General features: G+C 43.0%; 1 protein-coding gene across 20 annotated transcripts in view; it reads left to right on the top strand.

Moving 5' to 3' along the window:
- The window catches only part of LOC108247393 (ankyrin-3), a 94,767-nt gene that overhangs the window by 79,433 nt on the left and 1,410 nt on the right, over positions 1 to 13,924 (top strand). For 8 of the 20 annotated variants that reach the window (XM_037980730.1, XM_037980740.1, XM_037980746.1 and 5 more), the window contains 8 exons: positions 1,208 to 1,282; positions 3,071 to 3,202; positions 5,069 to 5,212; positions 9,685 to 10,261; positions 10,347 to 10,503; positions 10,725 to 10,808; positions 12,305 to 12,679; positions 13,592 to 13,663. In XM_037980730.1, the coding sequence (XP_037836658.1) occupies positions 1,208 to 1,282; positions 3,071 to 3,202; positions 5,069 to 5,212; positions 9,685 to 10,261; positions 10,347 to 10,503; positions 10,725 to 10,808; positions 12,305 to 12,679; positions 13,592 to 13,639 (1,592 nt within the window). In that variant the 3' untranslated portion in view covers positions 13,640 to 13,663. The remainder of the gene's footprint in view (positions 1 to 1,207; positions 1,283 to 3,070; positions 3,203 to 5,068; positions 5,213 to 9,684; positions 10,262 to 10,346; positions 10,504 to 10,724; positions 10,809 to 12,304; positions 12,680 to 13,591; positions 13,664 to 13,924) is intronic. The other 12 variants (XM_037980731.1, XM_037980735.1, XM_037980743.1 and 9 more) reach the window with 12 other exon arrangements.

Genomic DNA, 13,924 nt, shown 5'->3' on the forward strand with positions numbered 1-13,924 from the left:
TTTTTGATTTTTTATTACTTTAACGGTATCAGAGCTAGTAAAAACACAAAAGTTGTATATCAATATGGAAAAGATATTCATTGTTAAGGCTCTGTTCACACAGGATGATGACCTGCTACGATGTAAAAATAATCAGCCATATCGTGGACGGTTTTTGCAGGGTTTTGGTGAGGCCTTCAGGAGCATGATGGAAATGCTCAGTGTGATAAGTCCATGATGATGATGATGATGATGATCGATCTTCCATAGCAACGTAATGGTGGTTTATTATTGTGGTGGCTGCATATTGAAGTCCTGGGTGCGGTGTGGGGAAGTGTTGTGGAGCAAATCCATGACATGGAGCTCGCACACACTGACAGCTTTGTTTTGGAGAATTTGAAGGACTTCTCACGCCTTGTGGTCATGAAAACGGCATATCTCAGATGTGATGTCTGTGGTGGTGGCATCATGGTAGCTTGGTGCGTAGCTGCTTTCTGACACGGTTTGAGAGAATCCTGCCAAAGTGGGTGTATAGAGCGTGGTGAGGGAAATGGTCATGATTGCCTTCACACTGAAGTTTTTCCACATTTTATCAGTGTAGGTCATTAACCGTGCAGCGGGGTCGTCGTCTTGTGTGAAGGGGTTTCTAAAAGCAGCCTTTTTTAGTCCCTTATTTTTCTTGATTGTGACCAACTCAGTGGTAATAAAAATCATTAGAAATAATAGAATTGCCTCCATCATATAGTTTTATCTTCTGACAGAAATTTAGTGATTATCAAATATAAGCTATGGCAAAATAAAGAGTACTGGTTGATTGATTTTTTAAATCAGATCCAGTTTTCAAAGGTGCTTGAGAGGTCTTGTTGGTCCAGTTGTTACCTCTCTGCTTTGTTCCCTTTTAAACACTCAGGTGAGATGTTTAACTAAAGTTTGAGGAGAGTCTGGCCAGAAAAGCTGAGACCTGGGACAGTGAATACCTTTAATATGAACACCAGATCAGAAAATAAAACGTTTTAAAAAAGTGGGCAATAATCAATTTATACTTAGGTCTGGGATTTAATTTACATAAATGCTCAGTTCACTATCCCAATCTGTTTCCGTCATTAAATATTGATCTCTTTGGGAACCATTTTGTATATCTGTGAGCCACATCTAAACCATTTGAGGACTGTTGTCATTATATCGCTTTAACTGTTTGTATCCCACCTTTCCTTGCGTCCTCGCTCAGGCCCTCAGAGCCCCTGTGAGAGAACAGATGTCCGCATGGCGATAGTAGCCGACCACCTCGGCCTCAGCTGGACTGGTGAGTCTGAACACATCCAGGTTTCTCACTCTGTGTAAAGTTCATCTAAAAACCAGCATGAAGTCATTGAACTCTACCAGTAAAAGCAGATTCCACGTTTTACAGTGTTTGCTGCCATCTAGTGTCTATATAGTAAAAAATACTTTTATACTAAGAATCCTGTATACTAGTACTGCAGTGCTGTTTACCTTAATAAAAGAATAATAAAAGAACGCCTCACAGCATCTGGTACCAGGGTTGAGCCTTTGCATTTTGGGGAATTTGGGGAAGAGGTCTTTGTTCCCATTAATCTGCTCTGATTGTATTTTGGGAGTGTTTGTTGTGTTTTTTCCCCCCTGACCAGTTTCAGTCCTACAGAATGAGGCTGTACTGCAGTATAGAATGGGGGTATCCAGTGCCAAACCTGTTTTCCAGCAGAACAATGTAGCAATGCTTTTTAATTTCTCAGTTATAACTGTTACGGCGAAATGCTGCGTAGTCAAATATATCATTTGAACATATATTGTAACACCATATTTGACTCAATATAACCATCAGCATAGGATGCTTTCTGATTTAAACATTCGTGAACCATGTTTAGGAGTTGGTGTGAGAACACAGCTGACAGAGGTTGTGTTTTGAGTGTTTCTGAGTGTGCTGAAGCCCCACAGCGATTGTATTTTCTGTCAGCAGTGACGGGGTGTGGCCTCTGCAGCTCAGTTCGATCTTGGCACTGCAGCACTGCACCCCACGCCTGCCTGCACGTGTGCAGCTGGGCGTGACTCTGTAACTGTGTGGACGTGTTTCTGTCTGTCCAGTGTAGCGGCTCAGGAATCTGATCAATATTTGATGTGTGTCTCTCTGTTGCGGAGCTGCGTCGAACACGATGTTTTTTATGGTTTTAGATTTACAGCACGCAGCGTCACACTCCATCATTGGCTCCAGGCAGAATTTGTCACACTCTTGGCTGTGAGAGAGAGATTTTATTTAATTAGTTTAGGAAAAAGACCCCTTTTTTCATTTCATAAGAATCAAGACAAAGCTTGTGACATGAGAACTTGTAAATGGAGGCTGAATCTCTTTCTTCCTTTGTTTTTGGGTGCAGCATGATCTGTTAGCACTGCTGGTTTTTCACACTGAAAAACACAAGATTCATTCTAAAGTTAGTCATTGCAAACAAATAAAAGGCTATCCTGAACTATAACCAAATGGAAATCAAATTGAAAGAGTTTCCTCCAGTAGTTTTCCAATCATCATGATTGGTCTACATAAGGATGGCTGGGTAAACAAATATGGCTGAACCAGACAAGTGTAGAATCGAGGAGAAGACGTTTAGGTGGAAATATAAAAGTAAATCTGCTGCTAAATGTGAAAGACAGCCTTGTCAGAATAAATGTCAGGATCAAGCAGCGCAGTGGAGCGTCGTAAAGGCAGAGCTTGACTTTCAAACACAAGACTTTTGCAAAAAATTCTGCTACACGGGTAAGTTTAACTCTTCATGTTGTTGTTTTACCAACTTTAGTCTAAGATTGTTTTATAAACCTATCCCCAAACATTACTCGACAAACGGCTCATCCGTGGTCGTTGACCTATTTTCTGTCACTTCGGCTGTTTCTGTAAATACAATACGTACATTTTTTTTTATTTAAGGACACATTAACCACCAATATGAGGAGGAGAATAAAAAGTGTAAAAGTTTTATAAAGAACCAGTCTCCACGACATTGCAGTGGGTACCTTTAGGCACAATGTTTTGGCTGTTTATTTCTAACTAAAAGGATGTTTTTTGTGGTGTTTGCTGCTGTTACAGAACTGGCCAGAGAGCTGGATTTCTCTGTGGAAGAAATCAACTTGATCAGGGTGGAAAACCCCAACTCCCTGACAGCACAGAGCTTCACGCTCCTAAAGAAATGGGTGCACAGGGATGGTAAAAATGCCACAAGTAAGCAAAGTGTGTGTGTGTGATAATGATTGTCACCCTTTGTGTGTTTTTGATCATGGTTGAAGGGGATAGGGTCTTTTGTCCCAGGGCTAGGGTTAGGGTCTCCTCAGGGTTTGAGGGATTAGGGTCTTTTGGCCTACGGCTAGGTTTAGGTTCTCCTCAGGGTTTAGGGTCTTTTAACCCAGGGCTAGGGTTAGGGTCTCCTCATGGTTTGAGGGATTAGGGTCTTTTGGCCCAGGGCTAGGGTTAGGGTCTCCTCAGGGTTTGAGAGGTTAGGGTCTTTTGGCCCAGGGCTAGGGTTAGGGTCTCCTCAGGGTTTGAGGGGTTAGGTTCATTTGGCCCAGGGCTAGGGTTAGGGTCTCCTCAGGGTTTGAGGGGTTAGGGTCTTATGGCCCAGGGCTAGGGTTAGGGTCTCCTCAGGGTTGAAGGGGTTAGGGTCTCCTCAGGGTTGATAGGGTTAGGGTCTCCTCAGGGTTGAAGGGGTTAGGGCCTTTCTGCCCTGGGCTAGGGTTAGGGTCTCCTCAGGGTGTAAGGGGTTAGGGCCTTTTGGCCCAGGTCTAGGGTTAGGGTCTCCTCAGGGTGTAAGGGGTTAGGGCCTTTTGGCCCAGGTCTAGGGTTAGGGTCTCCTCAGAGATGAAGGGGTTAGGGACTTTTGGCCCAGGACTAGGGTTAAGGTCTCCTCAGGGTGTAAGGGCTTTGGGCCTGTTGGCCCAGGGTTAGGGTCTCCTCAGGGTGTAAGGGGTTAGGGACTTTAGGCCCAGGGCTAGGGTTAGGGTCTCCTCGGGGTTGAAGGGGTTATGGCCTTTTGGCCCAGGGCTAGGGTTAGGGTCTCCTCAGGGTTGAAAAGGTTGAAAAGGATTTTTGATCATTCAATCACACGTGAACAGCTTTACATTTAGCTGTAAACGCAACCAGAACGCATTCTGATTCGCTCGTTCCAACAACAATCGCAGCTGGACCGGACAGCTTGGTTTAGCAGTGTGCATGTGAGCGTGTCCACAACCGCACAGAGGACGAACTACTTAAAGATTTATATAGATTAAGGTGCCATGTTGCTCGATGGAACAAAAAAGTGCCATTTTATTTAATTTGGCTCCTTCTGGAAAGGCTGGTAGAAATCAGATCTCCTTTATAATAAACTACATTTGGACAGAAAAAGCAAAATAAATCATTTTGGACAGAATGTGCCCTGTGTGCACATTCTCCATTAAATTCAAACAATGTTTTCAACTGATTAAATGCAGTTTGCATGATATGGAAGATGTGATAAATCCCTCCAAAACCTTGTGAAGTTTTGCAGGCTCCTAGTGTAAATCTGCTATTTGACAAGCTGTTTTTTCCCACTCGGTTATGTTCTCCTCTGTGTATTACAACTCCCCCTTATGGCCCAGTTATTTAGGTGTAAAAACAAGCAACCAGAAGAGCGTTTGCAGCTACTCCCTCATTTATAATTGAATCTGCTGGAGTACATCTTTTAAATGAAGACGGGCAGATTTGGACCAGTTGTTCAATAATTACTTACATGGTTTTCAGACTTGGATGTTTTCTGTCAGGGGAGAGCTCCTGTGCAGGTGTCAAAATTACATTTCTAGCACTCCTGAGATAGATTTTAAGTAAAGTTTTTTTTTAACTCAAGCGACAGGACTGCACACCTCTGGGACTCACACAAGGACATTGAGACATCCTGGAGACTCCCTCAGTGAGATCCACCTTAATCCGAGTTCCAGAGTATTAATAACAAAAGCTGCCTGCTTGTGATTGAATCAATCAAAACACAGTTGATCCCAGGTGTGAAGGAGACCAGATCATTTTTTTGTGATTCAAACTGGACTTGTATAACTTCTGTCTCTCTCCTCTCGTCTCCAGCGGACACTTTAACTGCGGTGCTGACTAAGATCAATCGGTTGGATATTGTGACTTTGCTGGAAGGGCCCATATTTGACTACGGTAACATATCAGGCACACGCTGCTTTGCCGATGATAACGCAGTATTCCCGGATCAGTCCGATGGTAAAGTGTAGCCCACCCTAGCTGACTTATCTCTCAGTCTATCCCTTCACCCTCCTTCACCTCCTCTCTCAGCCAGATAGTCAGAGCTGACTGTGCAAACAAACACCTAAACAATCAGGCCTGACCAAGGGATTAGAGCTTAACCTAAACCACTTTATGCTCCAAATAGGTTAATTGAGCTTAAATCAGATAGCCGCAGCATCAGAGGTGTCTTTAATAAGCTAAAACATGAGAAGTGACAAACAGTTTAATTGGGTGCAGGAAAATCTGTTCTGTTAAAAGTGCATGAAAACTTTTAGTGTTTGTTTTTGGAAAATGTACAAAAGCATGATGAAAGAAGTGATTGTTGCCTCTGTCCCATCTGATAAATGTAGTAATATTATTAATAATAATCATCTTACCAAAGATTTCTGGAGCTCATTTCTCAGATGAGACAGCCAGTTTGTACTTTTCTTACACTGTAGTCCTGTTTGTGTATATTAGAAACAGTTAACTTTTATTTAATGCATTTCCTTCTTTCAAGTGTGACTAAAACACATAACAGAATTCTAACTATCAGTATCTAATAATGGCATGTTTGCTTTCAAGGTTTTATTTTTTCGTCTCTTCACTCTATTTCTCTCTTTCCTCTTGAATGATTGGTAGTGTTGAACCCGCTGAGGACCGTTGCAGGTTTTTTTATTTAAATGTGCCTTTTCATCCAGTTGGTTGACTTTTTGCTCTTCCATCAGCTGCATATCTGATGTGTTTTCTTTTCCAGCAGTCGTTTTGCTCAGCATCCCAACCAGTGCTCGAAGTGGGAGAACGTCACTTTCTTCTTGTTCACACGGTGGAAACCTGCTGGGAAAATAACAGGAGAGTCTGGGCTGTATTTTGCCCAGCAGAATATGGAAAAAAAAGACAGTTTGCGTCTCTAAATGGAGAGATTAGGAGCATCAGAAGATTAATACAGTGAACAGGTGCAGCCTATATAAATCATCATTTACTTGATGTAATAAAGTAGGATTTTACTTGTTTTTAAGTTGTTTTAAAACCACATTAATCCTTTTTTTTCTAAAGGTAAATGATTTTAACTATTCAACAGCTACTGGTTAACCCACCTTAAAGGTTAGTGGTTCATGATATATAATATTAATTTATTTGGTTTACTGTTACGCACACTCATGAATCGCAAAATAAAGCAGTTTAATAAATGAGAACATAACTGAGAAAAATATTCCTACAGGGATTTAGTTTAGGCCACTGAGTGGCGCCGTTTGTCCAATCTGATGACCTCAAAGTTTTTCTTTTTGCACAACGCTGGTGATCCTTGATCAGCAGTAACAATAAATAATTATTTGTCCGACAGGTCGTAATATTTAGGAACTTTAAAGCTTCAAAGGAAGTTTTATTTTTAAGCAGGGTTTGATCCGTGTTTGACCAGGACTTAAATTACCAACAGATTTCCTGTTTACTTACAGTAAGGATCCTCCTCTCTGTGCCGCTGATCCAGTAATATAATATTTCTGTAAACTGATCAGAAAGTTCCCGCCACACGCCCAGCTGGGCCTCTGATTGGCTCCTAAACTTTTAACCAATCGTGCCTGATTCCTTAAATCTGACCCAATCAGAAGCAGAGTAGAGTTAGCCATAGCTTCCTGTTTTTAAGCAGTGTCTTATGGGTAATGTAGTTTATCTAATTCAGCCATCAGGTTTCTGAGGAGTGGGTGAATACTGGCCCACTTCGAGCACTGATCCCAGCTGTTAACTTTAATAACGTATCCGACCAGAAGATACAGAATTGTTTAAAAGGCAGATTTTAAAACAAAATGTCTGCAATGGGCCTCAGCGCCAGCCTCCCTGTTTAGGGTTCTTGAAGTCATCTTGACACAAGGATCAGTGGTCCTGCAGAGCCAAGAAGATCTTTGTGAAAAGATGTTTTCAAGTGAACTCGACAAAAAGCATGGCTGTAGCTTTGTGTGATAGGCTTCTTGCTCTGATGTTTTTAACTCACTTTTTAAACGAGCAAAGCTTTTTCAGCTCATCTCAGAGTGTCTCACTCACAGATGAAGTGAAACGGCGTTCCTTCAAAGTGTGCAGTGTTTAATTCTGCTCTGTCACTGCTGTTAGCCGTCTCCTGGGTTCCTCCAAGCCTCCCGCCCTCTACGCTCCTCTGCAGCAGACTCGCCTCCTCCTCCTCCTTCCTCTTCCTTCTGAGCGACTAACGTCTACAGCAGCTTCTCTTGTCAGCACTCAGCAACTCTACCCAGCTAACTCCCATGATGCAATGCCTTTCGCTAACCTCAGCAGCTTCTGGATCAAATCACAGCTTCTGCTCTCATCCCCTCTGCTGATTAGAATAAGATTAAAGAAAATTAGCCGCCTGCTGCGAACCCACCTCACACACGTCTGAAGCACTATAAAAAAAACGCACAACAAGCAGAAAAGTGGGCTATTCCTGTTTGTTTGTGCTGCTTTTTTTCCTGCTTTTCTTTCAACGATTTCTCAGCTATAAAACCCTTAAAGTGAGAGAGTGTAGAACCAGACCTCCCACCAGATGTGTGAATGTTTCTGCTGACCAAGAAGACTTCTGTTGCTTATCAGTGAAGATAAGCAACCCTTCGCCTCTGCAGCTTTCATTCTTCACGTCTTTTCATCTGATTACTAACTGTTTGTCTTCTGGTTCTTATTTTGTCTCTTGTGGACTGCCAACAGCAGCGGCTCCAAAAGTTCTTAAAAGTCTCACACTTCCCCTGTGTCCTCAAACGCCTCAGTCCTCCCCACTTCCTACTCCTGCTTTCTCCTCTTCTCCTGCTTCTCCTTCGTCTGTCTTTCACTTCCCGTCTCCCCCTCCCACGCCTCCTGTTTACCTCCTCCCCGTCGCTCCTGTTCTCCCTCACTCCTCTCCTCGAAGTCCTTTCAGCTGCTCCTCGTTCTTCTTTCCTCCAGATTTCTCTCCCACTGCCCTCTGCCTGCCCTTGTCTCCTCTTTTCTCCTCCCTTCCCTCTCCTATTCTGAGCTCAGCTCCTCAGTCACCTCCTTCATGCACCTCCTTCCACTCCTCTCCTCCTCCTCCCACTTTAATATACGCTTCGTTTTCACCTCCACATCCTCTGACTTCTGAACTTCTTGGACCATCTTCCCCTCCATCCTCTCCTCCCTCCTCCCCCCTTCCTCCTGGTGTCCCTCCATACTTCAGACGTGATCGTTCAGTCCCTGAGATTTACATTTAGATATCCGCCAGTTATTTTGCTTCGAATAGAAACAGAAAACCTACCAGATGAACACTTTGAGCTGAAGTTCTGCACGCTGTCGTCTGGATTAGGAGGATAACGAGTGAATATGATCAGAAAACAAGAAACCTAACAAAGAATAAGCAGATTATTTGGTGCCATCTTTTTATACATTTCCAAAAAAACAAGTGGATTCCTGTTGTTTATAAACACCTAGAATCCAGGAGCAGAAATGTAGATTTGCAGTGAACCGTAAACATTTTACAATATTTGGTAACTCCCATTAATAGTCCGTTCAGCGTCAACTTAAACAGTTTGTCTGAACTTGTCCTCTAAAGTTCTTGTTACCTTAAATTTGCTAACCTACAAGTCCATCTAGGCTTTCAAATGCATTTAAACTTTGTCTAACAAATCTCCATTTTAGTTCAGTCCTCATCATCATCAGGAGCGATGTCAGTAATGACATCACGCACATAACCTCACTAAATCTGTATGTAAAATTAAGTGCTTTTACAAAACACCTGCCTGATGATATTAAGTTTTTAGTTCATGTTTTCTTGTCTGTGGTACTTTTATTTCTCTCTTTGTCTCCATCCCTTTGTGATAAAGTGCCTACTTTATAAATCTAGTTCAGAAGTCACACACAAGTACACACTGTTTGTTAATTAAAGTTTACACTGCAGGACTTGCATGTTTTCAGTGGTTAAATATGTAGAAGATTTAAAATTGATTAGAAACATTAGCTTTCCTGTGTTAACATCTTATGAAGAAAAGGATTTTGAGTATTTCCCCTTCCCTGTAAGTCCCGTTTTGATTTATGTTGTTAATCTTTAGCAGATGAAAACGTAGTTCAGCTTTCAGATAGCATGACTAAACTTCTGGCTGACTTCATAGGAAATGACAGAATTATAATTGATAAATCGAACGTTACCTTTGACCAAAATATCTCTCATTTGGACGAGGTCACGACGACTCAGGAAGCAGGGGAGAGAGAATGATTTGCATGCGAGTTCAGCTAGTTTGAATTGAGAAGCAAAGCCTTTAAAAACAAACAAACTCGTAACTAATCTGTTAACAGCTGGTTCTGCTGCCTGCGATAGTGTGTTGACTTCTGAACAACAGCAGTGTTTAAATGTTACACAAGTGTTTCTCATTTCATCACCTCCACAACTTTACCTCTCCCTCCTTCCCTCCCACTCTCTGTCCCTCTCCCCCCTCCCTCGTCGATCCTCTAATCCTTTACTCCTGCCATCAATCCAGGGTACCAAAGTATTGACCTGGAACTGAAAACCCCAACAGACCTCACCTACGTCCTCCCTACCCCACTGCGCTCAGACGAGTTCTTTAGTGAGGGTGATGCTAGCGTAGAGTCCCCCACCAAGACCACACTTAGCAGACCTAGTGACCTCACCCTCGCTCAGACCACCAGCACCTCCACGGTGGTCCCGCGCCCAGGCTCGGAGCCTCCCATTGTTGGACCTGAAGACACAACCCTGACGGGCGGAGAAAGAGCGGCGTCCGTGGAGATGCCGGACAATGACAGAAGGGCTGCAGAGCAATCGTTGAGGAGGACGGAAGACGAAGCTGCTGTGCACACCGGTTCTGGAAACGGAAGAGAGGAAGAAGAGGAGGAGGAGATGACCCAGGAGAAGCTGAAGAGTCTGCTGGAGGACATAAAGCTGGAGGGAGGCATGGAGGAAGAGGAGATGACCGAAGAGAAAGTGAACGCGATCCTTGAACAAGTACGGCAAGCAGAAAAAGACATGTCTTCAGTTCCAGGTTGGAGAAGTGAGGCGTCAGCAGCAGCTGGACACAGCGCCAACACCGAGGAGCACAGGTAGGAGCTGAACTCTTCAGGTAAACTCTTTAAAAGCTTCTCTGCCGATCCAGAAGTGACACGATGAAATCTCAATCTAATTCAGTGCTGAAAGTCCAACGGATTCACTGGAGCAGCCGCCGGCTCAGAACGGGGCTCACAAAGAGGCCGCCAAGAAGAAGACACCTCAGGAGGACAGCAGCTCAGCAGGACCAAGCAAAGGACAGGAGGAGGGAGGCAACAAGAGCCAGCACAAAGTCCAAGTGAGATTACTTCCTTTTCTTATCTCAGAAAATTCTGTTACATCATTGCAAACATCAAACATCCAAAATCATTTTATGGATTGAATTTAGACCTCGTGGACTTTCAGAGTAAAAGCACAGCCCAGAAATCCCTCACTTCATGGGGCAAAAATGGTCTGATGTGAGATTAAAATATTAGAATAACGCTGGGGTTATTAATGTTGCTGGGCTGCCTTCATCAGGAGAGTATCAGAGCTGACGAGTCCAGCTCTGACGAGGAGACCACCGTCACCACCAGGGTGTACCGCAGACGGGTCATACTGAAGGTTTGTGTCCAGAGTATGACGTCTGCACAAAAAACAAATGATCAAAAGACACGTGGAAAGACTGAACCCAGTCTGTTGCTGTGTTTGCTGAGCACGAACTGTTGTTTTGTTAAAGTATGTTGTTGAGACAGTTCACATTTTATAAACACTGCAAACTGTTGTGATTGGTTAAAGCAGGGAAGAGTTTTTAGATGAATCATTAGGACTGTACTTTTTACTTAAAATGGAACAGAATGGGTGAAAATGTGGTGCCAATTCTCTGAAATTACAGTCAAAAATGTCACCATATTTGAATTTTAAGTGATTTTGTGTGAGAGCTTTCAGCTGCGCTTATATACTCACTGCTTTCTGGTGTGAGCCACTACCACTGTGTTTGGTTGCTCAGTTCAGTTCATTTAGCTTCTTATAAAGATTCTTAGGCTAAATTTCTACAAGATTAGAGAAACTGATACATACGCAGAGCTCTTTTCTTGATGGAGACCTCTGAAGGTTATCACGGCAGCATCTCTCTGACTGTTGGAGACGAGAAAACAGGAAAGTTTTTAATCACGGCCTATTTTAGTGCCAATAACTTGGAAAACTGCATTCTGGGCCACGCACATTATTTCGTTGCCCACATTGGCAGATGTACACTTTTGAAACCCCCTTTTGGACCACATGTTTAGTAATTATTATTTATTGTCTGCACGGTAGCCTTAGATGGTTTTTGTTTAAACTACAGCTCTGTGACTCGAGAATTTACAAAACCTAAACTGAGAATAGTTCAAGATGGTTTAAAGACATCTGCAATAATTACCACTTTAAGAGAAAATGTTTGCACTAATTTTTTTGTTTTTAACATCTTTAAAATCCAAGCGACAACACTGCCAGCCTCTGCAGTCTGTGACCCTCGTGAATCCCAGTGAGACGCAGTCTTAAAAGTTCAGTTTCTTCCTATATTATACTACCACAGGTCAATGTTTTGGCACACAAGGTCAAATAATGGTAGAAGAAGTTGAAGCCAAGCGATATTTGAATTCCAGAGACTCAGTTGTGGATTAACAAACCGTTTAAAACGTCATTTGATGAAGCTGCAGTAAATCTGAGGCGAAGCAGCTGAGCAGAACTTGGATGACGTCAGGTAATTATTTCCTTTTACGCTAAAACCCCAAAACAAGCTGCAGATAAAAGTCCAAAGTCTGACGCCTTTCCACACAACAGGCATGGTTTTCAGCTCTCCTTAAGATACAGATGATTCTTATTCATGCATGTGGAGCTTCATTCTTGTGTGGTTTGCAGTGTTGCCCAGTTTTTATTGGTTTTGATTCCATCTTTTTAAAGCTGATTTGAATTTACAGAATGTGACTGACGTGATCTTACAGTAAGGCTGATGTTTGTCTGGAAATGTTGCTTTAAGAGCTGAAAACCAGAAGCTTAACCTTCCTTGCACCTTTGCCCTCCCTGTCTGCCAACCCTCTCCTTGCATTCATCCTGTCATACTCCAACTTTCACCACAGGGAGAGGAGGCCAGAAACATTCCTGGACAGTCTGTGACGGAGGAGCAGTTCACAGATGAAGAGGGGAATCTGGTCACCAGAAAAGTAACCTTCCTCTTCATCATTTCTCCTCTCACAGCATCTCCCCCACCTCCTCTTCCTCACATGCTTCTGCCCCTACAGGTGATCAGAAAGGTGGTGCGCCGGGTTTGCAACTCGGAGGAAAGGAGGGAATGTGAAGGGGAGGAGACACCTGGTGGTGGTGGTGGTGTAGCAAAAGGTGAAGCAGAAGCTGCTGCTGCTGCTTCAACAGGAAACAAGGGTGGGAAGGGCAAGAAAAGAGGGAAGCGTTCCCGACACGAACACAAGGAGGAAGCCCAGAGACAGAAACCGGAGGTTGGGAGTTAGACCAACCGCCTTGCTTCGTCCGATTAATAATCAGAGCTTAATTGCACCTGCATGGCGCTCTAACTGTGTGAAAACGCCACGAAGAGGAAGTTAATTTGGTTTAAATTAACCTCTCATTACGGTCTGTCGGAGTAGGAGGTGGAGCCTGAGCTTCCTGCCACAACATGGCACCAAAACTTGTCAAAGTGAAGTTGGAATTAGGGTCTTTAATGACACACACGGCGAGGAAAGGAGAGCGGTCATAAAGCATTATTTTACCGCCAAACATCTGAGCCAGCCGGGGATTCTTCCACTGAAAGTCGGCTATGTTGGTGGAATCTATGTCAGGGTTTTGTGTGTAAAAGCATGAGCAAAGACAATCAGAACGTTTGAATGACTGTATTAAATATTCTGACACTTTGCAGCAGGTAGTTGTTTCTGAAGTAACAGTCTGTGTTCATGGCTCCGTTACAGAACAACACTGAAATAGCAAAAAGTGCAAAGCTTGACTAAAACCTAATATCATTTTTTCCTTGAACCATGACTTTGGTTAAATAAATCAGCCATTAGTGGAGCCCTGCAGTTTGGAAACTTTTGTACTTTTTCTCATATTGATTTTTCTGTGTTTTGGTGCTTGGGATGTTCTGACCGAGGTTAAACTCTGAGCTGTTTGTGTCGCGTTCTGCAGCTGCAGGAATATTAAAGCCATCAAACATTAATTCCTTTCTTCTTGGAGCATGTGTGATCTCGCTTGAACAGATGTAGAAGTTGTAACTAATTTTTCTTCCAGCATGCGGTAGAAACCAAGCAGCTCTGTGCTTCATTAACACTCGCGGCTCATTTTAGCTCGAACTCAGAAGTAATCTCTTATTTTGTCTGTTTGTCTTTTATGATAAACCTCGCTGCCTCCCTCCAACTCAGCCTGGAGACGGTCCCAACAGAAAACCAGGGAAGAAGAGTCAGTCGTAACAGCAGAACTCTCAGCTCAACCCGGTAAGAGGAAATTAACTCCTAATATATAAAGATTTTAAATACTAACGTGTAAAGCATAATTCCTGCCTTGACCGTCTTTGAGTGCATTTGTCTTTTGCCAAAATATCTGAAACTACAGGACAGATTTTAATGAAACTTTCAGAAAATAAAAATAAATCTATAACCTGATCCAAGATGGCTGCCACTGTTAAGCAACATTAGCCAACACAAAAATGTCTATAATGCCGCCAGTTTTACAGATATTGAGCTAAAATTTGGTGT

Source organism: Kryptolebias marmoratus, linkage group LG17, assembly GCF_001649575.2.
Source record: "Kryptolebias marmoratus isolate JLee-2015 linkage group LG17, ASM164957v2, whole genome shotgun sequence".
NCBI classification, from domain to species: domain Eukaryota; kingdom Metazoa; phylum Chordata; class Actinopteri; order Cyprinodontiformes; family Rivulidae; genus Kryptolebias; species Kryptolebias marmoratus.